We start from the raw sequence: 15,512 nt of genomic DNA on the forward strand, positions 1-15,512 counted from the left end.
TTAGTTGGAAGAGAAAAGGAGAAAAAATCACAATCACTTCAGGAGTAGATGGACAAACACACAAAGCTCATGTAACTTAAAAAAATACAAAAAGTCAACAAAGTGGCTTGACTTAATGAGAAGACTGTTTCTTATCTCAACTGTGAGACAGGTGCTCTGAAAATTACTTCAATCGTGACAGCCCATTATGACCCACACAAGGAGCACAGAATCCAAGTAGGACAAGCGCCAGTACAGTATACCCCAAAAACAATATCTATATGATGTCCTTCACTAATTAAATCTAGACTAACAACACTACAACCTGCCACTTGAATCACTTTTAACTGCATTTTTTTTTCGACACTTGTCCTACTTCAGTTCTGTGCTCCTCATATACAGTACTGTACTGGGTAGTAACAAGAAATCTCTTTACTTGGCAAAGAAACCAAATGTGTAATACTTTTAACCCAACAACCCAAAAGGATTTATCAGTGTAACAGCATCAACGATTCAAGTCAACCATAAATGAGTATTTCTAACCCCTTGAGTATGATGATATTAACCCCTTGAGTACGATGACAGTAACCTCTTGAGCACAATAACCCTAACCTCTTGAGTATGATGACTTTAACCTTTGATACTAGGCCTAACCCGAGTATGATGATTGTAAGGTCCTCGTACTCAAGGGGTTAAGTAGGATTTACAGGTACCAAGAAATGGATTACCTCAGGTTACTTCATAAATCACGAATGTCCAAATAATAAAAAAAAATCCACAATACAATACAGTGTACAGGTATCGGCTTCCCTTCTATACTCGGCTCAGACTTGACAATGCACGAACCATGTACATAATGTGTCGGCTAGTAAGGAAGGTAGGAATCCATAGCAAGCAAGGACAACCCTTTGCCCTCCTAAAACTTATAAAAGGAAAATGAGGACCATAAAATGTATAGGAAGGGGCTTTAGACCACGTTCAAGCAGGATACAAAACCATTGCCACGATACAGTAATGTTCAGATGAGCTTTGCAACCAGAACCTTGGGCAGATTTTATCAATGCAGCTACAATAATTGGCTGACAGAATGAGATGTATTAGGTTAATCCAAAGTTCTTCATTATTTAATTATTTTTTTCTTCAAATGCAAGTAGAGTAATATTAAAAATTAATTGTTAATCCTGAATGATATCTAAAGCTGGGGAAGTAAAAATTAGCACGTGATACACACTGATAACATAAATCTTGAAAACAAAAAGGCATTTCCTGTCATCAACTCACGTACATATTCACCCTACATGACTCAACAATTTTCCAATCTCATGAAGCTCTAGGTCCATGGACAATCTAAACAAAAACTGTATATGCTAGCAAAACCAGTGCTGACCCACAACAAATTCTAATGAGCTATAATGTGTCAAAGGAAACAAAATCTAGTTTGTTAAGCATCTCAAAGAGGTTATACGCAAAAAAAATAATTTAAGTTACAGGTATACCCTGAAAACCAACGCCCCCCCCCCCAAATAACCGCCACTCTACATAACTGACGATTACATATAGGGCAAATACCCCCATAGATCCGACAATTGAGGGAGGAGCGGCAGTTGTTTTAAATTTCGTGAGCAGTGGCTTGGTACAAATTCTTGCCACCAAAGGGCTCTGTATGCAGCCTCGGACTCATTCCTACCATCTTTGCTCGTTTACATTTATCCTGCGTCTCTGACTCTGTGTTTTTTCGTTATTCCCGACTTTGTGTGTTATGCTATCATGCCTAAACGCCCCAGTGATAGTTTCTCTTGTGCTGGGCAGCTTGATGTAATGTGATAAGGCATAATAAGAGTAAGTGGTGATGGACCAGCAAAGACTGGTAGATACTTAACTTACCACCCTAGAATGTCTCTAATATTATCAACACAGGTAAATAAAAGCCTAAATTTATGCTTTACATTGCTTCGTATGCTTGCCTTGTGTCTGATTTATTTTCTTGCTTGACAGTCTGCATGATGAAAATATAGCAAGGATAGATGGGAGTTTTTTGAGGGTTGGTCCCTAACTCCCTAAATTTGTTATATTCTTATTGGATTAATTGCTTCAAAAACCGTTGATTCACTAACCAACGACTTTTCCCGGTTATCGGGGTACAGCTGTATATTTTCAAGTATCCTGATAAATGAATACACTCCTCTAAGAAAAGAGGTAGATACCTTACAGAGTACAGTACAGTACAGTATTGGGATTAGTCAAGTTATGAAACAATGTATTCCCCCCCCCCCAAAAATAACAAATTCTCCCTCGACAGAAGACAAGATAAACTTCCCAATTCCTTCTACTGGTATTTAACTGTAAAAGTTAAAGTAAAAAAAAATCTTGATGGTGTCAAAAGACCACAACCAAGAAGAGAACTTGTAAAAAGAAACACCAATGATTAAACACCATATTACATCACAATAATACAAAACAAAGTACTATACTGTACCTGTATCTACAATAAGACAAACTAGATCCCCATATGAAGGTCCATAAACTGGATAACCTAAACAGTGAAAGTGAAAATGGGTCTAACAGGACTGACTGCATAATGCGCACAGAAGTACAGCACCCAGAATACATAACCCCAACACCTGGGCACCTCTTGGTCACCTGTGTTCACCCCAGTCATAAACAAACAAAATCTTAATGGGGGTGAGTTGAGGGCTGTACAATGCTACTGGAGTGTGTGTGTGGATGAGGAATAAAATAAATGAAATAAATTCAGTCCAAAATAGGGAATTCATTAACCCTTAAACAATGGGAACGTTAATAGATGAAAAACGCCTTTTGTCACTCCCGATTTTGATCATCTATATACAGTACAATACACTACAGTAATCAAGATTTTTTCCGCACCATAATTTTTTTTATGTCGGGCCCGATTTCTCCCCGAGTGATTTATTTTGACTCGTGGCAAACTTTCTTCCCCCACATTAGTCCCTCCCTCCACCAGTAGTGTTTTTCTATTGGCATGAAGGAAGTGATATCTAGCAAGTCCTGTGACACAATATGAAGAAAGACCGCTCACCGTAGTAGTAATGCATTGATACCCAGAAAAATAAGTAAAATATTATGGGAATTATAGTGTGAGAGTGATACTGATGAACTGGTAGATTCATCGAGTAAATTCGGGTGGTATGTGAGCTTCAGCAATAGTGACCCCGACGAACTAGTCATCACATATAAGTGCTTACAGACCAGGGGGAACGTGAGGCAGAAGTGCGTCTCCATGTGCTGCATATGTACAGGGTAGGAATGTATCACCAAAGTGTACAAGGTGTTTGTGGTGCAGGAGACTCGAGTACAGTAGTGGCGATGATTTGGGTCATAAAGTCATTGAGGAAAAAGATGATATAAAACAACTGTAAATGAACTTTTGTTTGTTTCTCCCTCACCATGTTGATGCCCCAGGCCCATAAACTTGTTTTTCATCATTACTGAAAGATATACAACTATCAGAGGACACCTGTGTTTGGGAAGTACATGGACAAGACAGGTTCCAACAGTATTGTCATGACTCAAATCCACACAACCCCAACCCTATCGTCTCAATCTCCGTTATTATAAAATGAAAATAATGCATAAATATATACTGTGTATACACAATTATTTCAGCTTGATACCTCGTTTTACTTAATTCTCATAAGAAATGGTTTCTGCTATATTGAAAATTAGCTTACAATATCCTCTTAACTATCTACAGGAGTGAGGTACTTCACTGTCTGGTTCCCGAGATATGCTAGACACTGTCAGTTGATTGAAAATGTCCAAAGGAGGGCCACCAGACTGGTGTCTGCACTATGGCACCTCAGTTACCCCGAGAGATTAGAACATCTGCAACGGCCTAGCTTATACTAAAGACAGGCAAGAGAGTGAACCTAATTGAAGGTTATAAACATCTCAGAGGACACTACTCAGCCGAGTGTCCATACCTGGAGTTCAACTAGAGGTTGCAGCTCAAGGATGAAGAAGCCACAAGTCCAGAAAACTGTGAGGGCAAACTTTTTCAGCATGAGAAATGTAAACTCTAAGAACAATCTGCCAGTGTGTTGTGACGGCACCGAATGTGAGCTATTTCAAAACCAGACTTGACCAACACTGGAGCAGGTAAAGATACATTCAGGAGCCAGTGCATGCCCAGTACAGTACTTCCCAACAGTGCTTAACAGAGACGTGACCGACGACCCAGGCGGCTAACAAACCAATCAGTGCTGAAGAGGATGAATTGTACATCACAAGAAGCTGAAGCTGCAAGAATTTAATAGGAATCAATAATAAAAACTGGACCACGCAGCAATACCCCCACCTGGTCACACATGCAATATCTTTCCTCTCATTGTCCGTGGTTCTCACTAGGTGTACAGGGAATTTGATGACACCACTGTAATCAATAAGCAAAAATTTTCTTTTTCATAAGAATATTTTATTAGTTTATTTATTTTTTTAAACCTTTATTTATTCAAGTCAAAGCAAAAAGTCTAACTAAAAAGCTCCAGTCATAAGGACTTTACCAACTCTCCTTCAACTCAAATATATATGTAGAGTAATTGTTCTGTATATTTAGCTGCTAAAATGTCTAACTGGATTCCCTACCTGTCAAAACACCCATTTGAGAAGAAACGTTAACACCTAGCATCATAGTGATCAGTCAATTCTACACCTAACTAACAGCACAGGACACTCATAGTCCTTGAAACATACTGAAGAGAAATGTAAAGAAAAAGATGCAATGACATTCTTCATATAATCTACCATGTACAGTAGAATACAGTACTATACAGTATACGTGTTTCCGACTGGTAGGCTCTCTGTACTCCTGATGATGCGTGTCTGAATCAAAAATGACCGAGCAATTGCAATTTGATGCACGTACAGTACACGTCAAGTATGATGGAGTGTTAATGGCTTCTGATTTTCACAAATTCTAAATCATCAAATCAAGCCACACCAAAGCTTCCTAAGCCCATATCTAACATCACTCCTCATAATCGTGTGAAGATCCTTGGGGCTACTTTCTGTCTGAGAGATGCCTGAACTAGATACTGTACTGTACTCCCAATATCACTGTATGGGCGTTAAGCATGGACTCAGAATGTAAATAAAATAAATTAGATGTGACAGAGAAATATACCAGGTGAAAAGACTTCTTGGAAAACAAAATAACAGAAATGAGTTGTGGAAGCAAAAGAAGTTTTGGACAGAGGGCCAATCAGGGTTTATTATTTGTTTAGGTGGCATGGACATGATGAGAGAATGAAGAACGAAAGATTGGTAAAACATTTCTAATTAAGAAACAGACAATACAATTGAAAGACTGTACAGGAGTTTGAAGGACAGGGGAAAGAAGGGGATGGACACTGAGGAAGCAGCAGTGTTTACATGTAATCAAAGAACTTGATCCTGAGTGGTTTATAAGGAAGAACACCCAGTTGATGGTTGATCCCAGGTTGAGTAAATTCATCACCATTATCAACATTTTGCAGCCATTTCCCATGCTTGTGTGGGTTAGCCACAACAAGGATAAATCTTGGGGCCATGTTATGGAAGGAGAAGCTACAGCAGAACACAATTCTTACAACAGTTAGAGAAAAAAGAAGGCAAAGGATGGGAAAATTGGCATTGCTCCTGATTTGTCACCCTGAGACTTGCATGAGTGCTTTTATTTTTTTAGGGGGGGGGGGTGTAAACAAACATTTCAAAACATTCAAATACAGATCACCTGTATCAATCTAAAGGCCTTTTACCCTCACCCTTCCCCATCCAGTGGCATTTGAAGAACCTGTTTGCACAGCAATAGAAACTTTTATACAGATTTCCAGGTCAGATTATTGTGAGAACAAACCAATAGAAATGGGAGGGATCATCTGTGACATCACCAAGGATGTAACACACAGCTGGGTTTTCTTATAGGCCAGATAATTGTGGGAGCAGAAAAGTCAAGGATCAGCTCAGCTGTGACATCACAATATGGCAACAGATCAAGCACACACACACGCACAGCCTTCCCCCACATCCATCCCATCACCTCACTGGTTGACAGAACACACTGGTTAAACATGTACACTACAGGGAGAGTGAGGAGGGGCCAAGCAACACCTGACAAATTACTATCTTGGTATTTTCCTCTCAAAATATAAACTTGTCTGCCAGGAGAGTGCCAGGCACATGGGCATGAAAATATCACTTGTTAGGCCCCTAATCTTGACACTGCTACTCTGCACAGCCTGCCATAAACAAAATCCACTTATGACCAGAGGGAGTTGTGACCCTACCCTGCCTGTAAGTCCTATATATACAGTAATGCCCAATTTGAATCTATCAAAGTGGATGGTAATAGGAAGGGCATCCAGTGGTAAAGTTGCTTCAAATTTGACACATGACAACTGGGATGCCAGGCCATCAGGTAATCATGTCTAACCCACAGATTCATGGAAAATGGCCTTGGGAAACACAAAGAGCATGACACAGTGCAGGCAACACATGAAAACAGTATGCCAGAAGCAAAAATTTTGGGACACAACCTATACATGTACTGTTGCTTCCACTCCTGCCTTTAACAGCGAACCTGCAGTAGCTAAAAGATTCCCAGTCGACCGTAGGGTATCAATGATAGTGATTCAGTGAACTCATGTGATTCATTGCTCTAATCATAATCACATTAACAAAATGAGAGAAGGCAGTATAACTTAACTGGGTGTCCACTATACAGCGAGGTGATGGTGGATGGAGGGCAGGCGAGCAGGTGGTTAGGGAGGGGGGCTGTGAGTCGAAGGTCCCTCCACCTCACAATATTGTTTTGAAACAAATAATATTGGTTTCATATTGCTTTAGATGAAAGAAATGTCACTTTCAACTATCACAAGTATCAGGCAATAATTTAGAACTTCTTTACACTGGTTCACTCTCAAAATGAGCTCAAATGAATCACATGACGTTTGCTGATTCACAGTCAATGATACCCTTCACTTGGCTGGGAATATTTTACAGCAGTGCCACATCACATGGGAACACCAGGTTCACTGTTAAAGGCAGAGGCAAATGTACCTATTGGATCAGGGTTGGAGCCTTGGTTTGACTGGGGGAGTAGCTGTCTATGCAGCAAGAGACGCCGATTCAATACTACAATATACCTGCCTTCAGTACAGATACTTTTCAAAGAACCCATGAACCATAAAACAATCACGAGGACAGAAAAAAACACAATGGTGAACAGAAAAGAAATGTGAATGAAAATTTAGTGCCATAAGCATTAAAAAAAGACTGTAAAAATTAATTACTGTGGTAGGATCATTGAATACTGTATACTGTATAGAATTCTTCTCAAAACTTTTCAGATGTGATTAAGTTAGAAGACTAAAATATTATCTTGCAATATCTCAATGTTTGAAAAAATACAAACAATGAAACGATACGTACATAGAAATAGACAACTGTTCAATAAATCTTTGAAATTGTGGTCTGAAGACAAATGTAACTAAAAAGCTATCATCATAAATAACTTGGACCAGTGTTCTTCATATAACTGTACTAAACAATGATTCCAACAGCTACCAAGAAATAAATACATTATATATACACACACACAGTATATATAATCTCAAGCAGTCTAACATGCTGTGGCTAAACTACTGTACATGTAGACAAATTTAAATTACCACTAAAACTAGTGTCTACTCAAGAACATAATAATATGCCCATAATGCACTGCAAATATTTGTATTTCTTCTAATATACTTAACAGAAACTTCTCCATCTCTATCAGTATGGCTTCCCTCACATCTACATCAGAGTGGCTCGTGCAAAATAACTAGGTTACTTGTAGGAGCCACGCTTACCCTCTTCCTGGCGCTGGACATCATGGTCCTTGTCCTTGGGTCCTTGCACCAAACTCAGCCGGCCGGCTCCCTTAATAGACCTGAAACACACAACCTTGTCAGATAAGCCAGTTAGAGCACCATCCTGTTTACCAGTTAACTGCAACTCTAGGCATTTAATACACAAATTTCTGAATCAGTCCCATTCACTTTCTATATATGATGTTAATCTGACCTTTCAAATTATGCACCTTAAATATAAACCAATAAGCTATTATAGGATTTAGCCATATACAGTATATATATAATGCTGCAATGACAAAATAAACTTATCTATTTCCATGGGTACAAAAGCTGCCATTAACCATTTTCAATTAATTTTAATTTTCTTTAGAAGTACAAGAAACATTACAGATACCTGTAACTCACATCTTATCTGAATTACTACAGTACAGTATTGTATTTCCTTTTAGTAAGATTAGAAGAGATACTCATAAATGCCCTTTTGGCACAGTGAAGAAATAAAAACTGAATTCATGTTTATAATAATTTTCATAACTAAAGGAAATACCTCACAGTACAGTATAGTATCAGAAATACAGTATCGGGTTCCTTTATATACCTGTACATACAGGTACTCTTGATGAAATATAATTCTACATTTTGCTCCCAATAGTAGAATCTATATGAGCATGTTTGTACTTACTCCTATAAAGCAACGCTCAGTTCCTGGCTTCTGCCCTAACAGGTCTTCAGCTAACTGACAAAAAACATCACTGAGAGGACTAATTTATGGAGGAACAAACGAGAGTATTACTAACTGGAGTAGAAATTGTTGAATGATTCATTATAGCTGAAATCAGAAATAATTAAGGGATGGTTAGGTTAGGTTAAGTTAAGCCACGAGACCATGGCCTACTTACTACTCAATTAAATTCAAAGTTTGTAATGGAAATAGCAAATTACATCTGGAATATTCCTACTAATTGAGATAAGTGCTTTCATATATACTGTACTACACTGTTTCAAGTCAATCTACACACATGGAGCTAAGCTTACGTTATTTCTCTGAAGTACGACCCGTTAATTCTTACACAAGGTTTCAATACTAAGTTTAAGACCTGACCAAAAGAAATTCATGTCACTGACCAAACAAAATTTATTGACTAGAAATATTTTAAAATCCCATAATATAAAAGAAATTTCTGAACTTTCTCTACCCTTGAAAAAAATTACATAACCTCCATCACCTTCAACAACACTTGACATTCTAAAACTTAAGAAACACTTTTAAAAATTTCTTCCATATAAACAAGAACTAGAGAACCCAGGCCAAGGATATACTACACAACTCCCTACATTTAAAACAAATAACAACCCATTTAAAAGTAAGTTTTGGATACAGACCACAATTTGGCCATAGGAAGGGAAAAATCGAGGAATTAAGCCAAATACGAGGATGTCAAGGGAGAGAGAAGGCCAAGACCATCTGTAGGGTTAAAGACATGGTGGAGATGTCCCATAGCTCACTTAGACCATAGCTCCCAAGGTCCTACTTCCTCTTCAAAACACCGCCCTGAAAAAAATTTACTTCACGTGAAACTCTCATTTTCTATGGTAAGAACGCCGTCTACAGACAATGCTCCATATACCGGTATTATTTTATTGTACACGTGGGCCATGATCCCGGGTTCTCTAGTTGAAAATTCTACACAACAACTCCGAGAGGCAGAATGTCAACAATTCATCCCCCGATCTGTGTAACGTTCACACTGATAACACAGCCGTAACCTCTTTTACCACACACAAACAACACTTCACACAAATATCAAATTATAATAAGTACAGCATGTCATCGATATATCACCTTTAAATAATGTATTTGAGCCAAGCCGACGCGTTTTCAGTCTTCAAATACGGAATCCGCGTTCAGCCCAGGGACCTCCAGCCGCCATATTCCTCCACTGAATTGAAATCCAGCGATTGTAACGGCCCGCACGACCATCCACCAGCGCCAAGTTCAAACTCATCAAACCTGTTTCCATTTCCTTTACTTCTAACAACTACAACACCTTACACCAAATAATGCACACTAATAATGTACTTCTATGTTATATTTGGTGAGTTGTATACAATTAAAATTTAGTTAATATATTTTTTTAGATATATATGGAAAATCCCAGACATAAACAATACGTCCACTAAAAACAAACGTTGCACGTGGCAAGAATAGATAAATAAGAAATAGGTGTTGCCTCCAATCTGGTAAAAATCATTCGTTGATCAGTAATTAAAACCATACATCGTGATATCCACCAACTACCGAAGAGAATTTGTGTTTTCTTAAACCATTATATATCAGCGCACAAACAAGCATGAATGCATGAACACCAAGTTTTTTCGATAAATCGAAATCCACTGCCTTTTGAATAACTCATCATGATATTAAAACCCATACCAACCTATGAATCAGACTACTTATTGAAACAGTGGTAAAGTAAACGCTACTGTATTATCCCATTTCGGCTGCATTTTTTTGTGCATTCTGTCACCTCAAGCAAAGTTGCCATCTTATCTTTTCTCGGGAATATGATGTTTGCTGTGTTTTATTATCAAGGATTGTTATATTGTAAAAAATAAAATATATAGGCACTATGCATTTCGCAAAAGTAGACTTTAAATTGGCTGTGTACCCAGTGCTGTAGGCTATTTACAATATTTCTGATCGAAATTTATTTACTTTCACGACTACATTAGCTAGGAAAGTGTCAAAACGAATTTCAGGGGCGGATCCAGGGGGGTGTCCTGGGGGCCCGGACCCCCCTTTTCACCAGAAAATTCCAATACATTTTATTTAATGCAATGTTGTACTCAGGCGTTTTTATCCAGTAAAAAGTAATTATTATTGACCTCAGAATATATCCTGATATCAAGTGTACGTGACATCAAAAGGGCTCCCAAAAGCCAATAATATTAGTTTGATTTCAAAAAATTTCTAGGGGGCTTACAGCGCCCCTCCAATCCCCCAACACCCCCAGCTGGGTGGGCTCGCTGTGCTCGCCATGTTTTCTCACCCACAGTTTCTTGGACCCACAGTGAGCCTCACCCACTCCCCTTTTTTATATTCCTAGATCCTCCCCTGAATTTTATATTTTTTTTTTATCTTTTGGTGATTTGAAATTAATATGCCGACTGAATCTAATCAAATACAACATGGGTTAGAAGATCACCTGTTCGCATCGATAAAAAACATTCTTACCTTCATGTTGACTCCAGCATATCCACTACATTGTAGCCTCGTCTAAATAACTTACCAATGAGCTATAGATTCGCCCATTAGGATGATTTCTTACTAAAATGTACAGGTTCGTCATTATCAATACAGTATTGTGATTATCTGACCTGGAAAAAGTATATTACCAATACAGTACAGCCTATCAAACACGTCACAGGTCATTAGGTACTGTACAGCCTATTAAAGGCCTCACGGGTCACCAGGTATTGTACAACTTATCAAACGCGTCACAGATCACCAGGTATTGTACAGCCTATCAAACGCAACACATGTCACCAGATATTGTACAACCTATCAAACACGTCACAGGTCATTAGGTACTGTACAGTTATTAAACGCATCACAGGTCATCAGGTATTGTACAGCCTATTAAATGCATCACAGGTCACCAAGTTTTGCACAGCCTATCAAACACGTCACAGGTCATTAGGTACTGTACAGCTATTAAACGCATCACAGGTCACCAGGTATTGTACAGCCTATCAAATGCATCACAGGTCACCAGGTATTGTACAGCCTATCAAATGCATCACAGGTCACCAGGTATTGTACAGCCTATCAAATGCATCACAGGTCATCAGGTATTGTACAGCCTATTAAATGCATCACAGGTCACCAGGTATTGCACAGCCTATCAAGCATATCACAGGTCACCAGGTGTTGTACAGCCTATCACACAGGTCAGCGTAAACCTGCACTCTACATACTTGTGTTGAATAAATACGAACGGCAAGATTTTAAGAATAAAAAAAAGTCATGGACAATTGTAAAACAAACAAGAATAAGAACTTGGCATTGGTAATATAAAGCAAGTCAATACCACACCAATTGTTCGTCATACCCTAAAGGAAACGCATATTTTGGTCTGACTATATAAAACTGCCAAAATGCTATTCAAAAGGGTGGTTAATGGTTCATATGATGTGGAATCGACAATAAAAGTACTAGAAAATTACCTTTGATATACAACTGTGATCCTAACCTTTGGCAGAGAATTCAGATTTGGCGTTTTACATTAGACGAAGTCTTCGTCTAGTACAGTGGTTCTCAACCTTGTTTGCCTCATGCACCCCTTTCACCATGTCAGAATGTCATTCCCCCCTCCTTTCCAAGATTGTCTGCCTCAAAAAGTGCATTCCAAATAATATGCATATAATACTGAAAATCCTTTATTTTTCCATATTAGTATCAGTTTCCCCTGAAAACCTGAGGGGGGAAATTCCCCCCTGGTTGAGAACCCCTGGTCGAGTAGCTTCAACAAAACGCCATAATTTATGATTTGAACAGGGAAATGTCTTTACCCAGGTCTACAGAATATCAATGTTACAGTGCGTCCTCTTTTGTGAGTATGAAGTTTAGATGTTAATTCATATTTGAACCAAGGATTCATATTAAATAATATTAAAAAAGAAAACACAATTCGGGCTCTTCAGCATGATGAAATTTAATCATATAATAAAGGCACAGATTATATCTTTCAAATTAGATTGAAATAAAGACGTCTTTCGTTTGACGACAGTACAGTAGTCCAACTAAATATACGTACGTTGGATTCATGTGAATTTTTGCAAAAATGAATAAAATTTATTTACATGAATAATTGTTGCCGTACATACATTTATAGTAGTTATGTTGGATAGGATGCAGATCTATTCCATGTATTTTGTACTTGCAAGTTTTTTGGAAAAAAAATGTGTAATGTATAGAATGAATTGTGGAAGATTTGTAACATATTTTGTTAATAAACTAACTGTATTATCTATACTAATAGTGAATTACAGCAAGTTTTACATATAAGGTTTGAGTATGCTGAACGTGAGATAGAAAGGCTACTTATGCATTTACATGTTAATTTATTTTGATTTATTTACTTCGTATTTCTTTACCTGTATTTCAGTCCAGAGGAATACCTGAAGCTCTCTTCTTACCAATTAATGCCTGATAGTCAATCAGTACTTCCCGGATACGGTACCTGTTCTTTACTACTCTTTAAATATTCGATTGTAAAATTTTTGATTACTCTATTTCTGCTGTGTAATGTTATAAATACCGACATTGACAATGACCAGAGAACTGTACCATTGTTGCCAACTGTTGGTTATTGAATAAAGAAAACCACAACCGAAAAAATACTCTGACTTAATGGCGTAAGAGAATAAAAGAAAAATGTTTAGGGATACATTAATTAAAAGCCCGATTTTATGGACGATCAAATTTGGTAACTGCACTGCGGATCGATTGATTACAACTGTTTTATTTTTTTAGTTTATCAATTACGGATTAAGGTCTGCAGGGTTGCTTACTTTAATGACAAGTTCATGGGATACTGTACTTCAGTAAAAACACTGTTAAAAACTTTTATTTTTTCCCACACTGTAACGTGAAAATTCTTCTCTTACCTAAAAAAATAAATAAAAATGTCACTGCTGGAGTAATTTTCCAAAATGATTAAATTGCAAGAAAATATGGATAATTATTTGCCTGTTTTGCTTAAGAACATAACCACAGGAAGTATTAATATTCATCTTCTGAATGAATTAAGATGGCATTTGGAATTTCCATGGATTACTATACTGAGGGTGAATTAATAGAAACAAGTGCCTATCAACGGAGACGCTGTGCATCATGTCGTGTAGGGAGCACTTGTGAAGCCCACATTACTACAGCTACAGCAAGAACCGTTCCCACCGTAGACCCGTGACCGTACACTTGTGAATAAAGAAAAAAGTAACAACAAAAAAGTTTCATTGACAAGAGACTTTGATAATCTTCGCGCTAGTGTTTTCATATTCAATATGGTGACTTGTTCCTTCATTACAGTCAAATATACTTAAACACCAAATCAATCTGCAATATTTTTTATGCCACGTTGCATTGTGAAAGGATGCGAACGTCTGTGAGAGTTCTGGCAGAGACCGTATATGGCTGAGAGCTGAGTTGGTCTACTGTTCTCAGCACAGACCGTAGCATCACATCCGCTCCCCTCCACTCACGGCTCAACCTGCATACTTAAATGCCAAGAAGTACTGGAAAATACAACTGTTAGAACACATCCTTCATCACGAATTTTATCCTGGTAGATTTTAGTTCACAATTTTCGGTTGCGTTCGTGAAAATTCAGAGCTCATCTCATTTTTTCATAGACCTTTCACGGTGTGTGTGTGTGTGTGTGTGTGTAGAAGCATGTACAGTACTAGTTAATAAACGCCAAATAGAGAACAAGACAGACAGACAGAACCATGACTGCCACACGTGGGTTCACAACCAAGCTGGTCATGGCTTTTTGTCCTTACAGAGGTGGAAAGGCGCGTACGAAAGTATGAAAAGAAATTTAAGATGTTGAGAGCATTCAAACAACATGTTGGTATTGGAAGGAACAGTTTATGTACCTAATGAAAATACCGATATTAGAAGATAGATAAAACGAGTTAGTAAGTGAGGGGGAAATCAGGATTAGTATTAGTTTTGAGGGGTGTATAGTTTCTCGGGAGGAAGGTGGTGCTGAACAAGGAAGGTTTAGCCTCTACCTTCCCCTATACAACGGTTGCTGGGAGAGGGCTGAGGGTGCTACCATGCTCAATGAATGCACACCACACTTCACTTCATGCAACAGCAAATTTCAATGCAATTAGATTACATAAAACAAAGGGAGACGATTTAGAATTTTAGCAGTAAGGAAACTTAATTATCATTGACAAATGGTGATATCATTAATATCACCCAAACAAGTATCTGCGTCGACGTCTATATCTGCGAAATTATTTTAGGAGGCCTCACAAATTTAGATGATGTAAATGATGACCTTTCAGACACATCGGTAAGTGTAGTTGTTTCTTCACAACAAATACCTGCGGCTTTCATATATAACTAATGCTGACACCAAAACTACCTCTACTAATATAACTTACATGGAATTTCAGATAAACTTCTGTATATACAGGTATGTAATATTGATCCATGGAAATTTCCACAGGTGTGGTCTATCAGCTGACCCACATCGATGTGCTTCACCAAAGAAAACGATTCTCTAGGAGTCTAGGCATTTTGAAGAATTTACTGTACCCGATTTGTTTACGCTGGTTATAGCATAATAATACAGGAGACATTAGTTAAATCCCTATTTTTCTCCGTTGTTTAACTGAGATGTAGAGTGAAACAAAATTATAGAGTAAAAAAAGATTTATGCTGAACATTTTCAATCGACATATTCTACAACACTATCGCGGGGTAGTCAACATCATAGTCTTCCTGTCCTTGTTGAGTGAATTTACACTAATCAATTGCACTTCAGTGTCAAATGTCTACACTCTCCCCACCTTGCCACCGCACTATTCTCGTGTTATCAGAACTTTCCTTGACCCTAATGCACCTGTCTCTTCTTCTGCCATGTGGTC

General features: G+C 38.0%; 1 protein-coding gene across 2 annotated transcripts in view; it reads right to left on the reverse strand.

Moving 5' to 3' along the window:
* The window catches only part of LOC121860923 (PHD finger protein 19-like), a 47,763-nt gene extending 37,988 nt beyond the window's left edge, over positions 1-9,775 (reverse strand). For both annotated transcript variants that reach the window (XM_042358300.1, XM_042358299.1), the window contains exons 1-2: positions 9,691-9,775; positions 7,845-7,924 (exon numbers count right to left, since the gene is read on the reverse strand). In XM_042358300.1, coding sequence (XP_042214234.1) covers positions 7,845-7,868 — 24 coding nt within the window. In that variant the 5' untranslated portion in view covers positions 7,869-7,924; positions 9,691-9,775. The remainder of the gene's footprint in view (positions 1-7,844; positions 7,925-9,690) is intronic.
* Positions 9,776-15,512: the final 5,737 nt, after the last annotated feature.

The sequence above is a fragment of the Homarus americanus genome, unplaced genomic scaffold (genome assembly GCF_018991925.1).
Source record: "Homarus americanus isolate GMGI-L3 unplaced genomic scaffold, GMGI_Hamer_2.0 scaffold52806, whole genome shotgun sequence".
NCBI classification, from domain to species: domain Eukaryota; kingdom Metazoa; phylum Arthropoda; class Malacostraca; order Decapoda; family Nephropidae; genus Homarus; species Homarus americanus.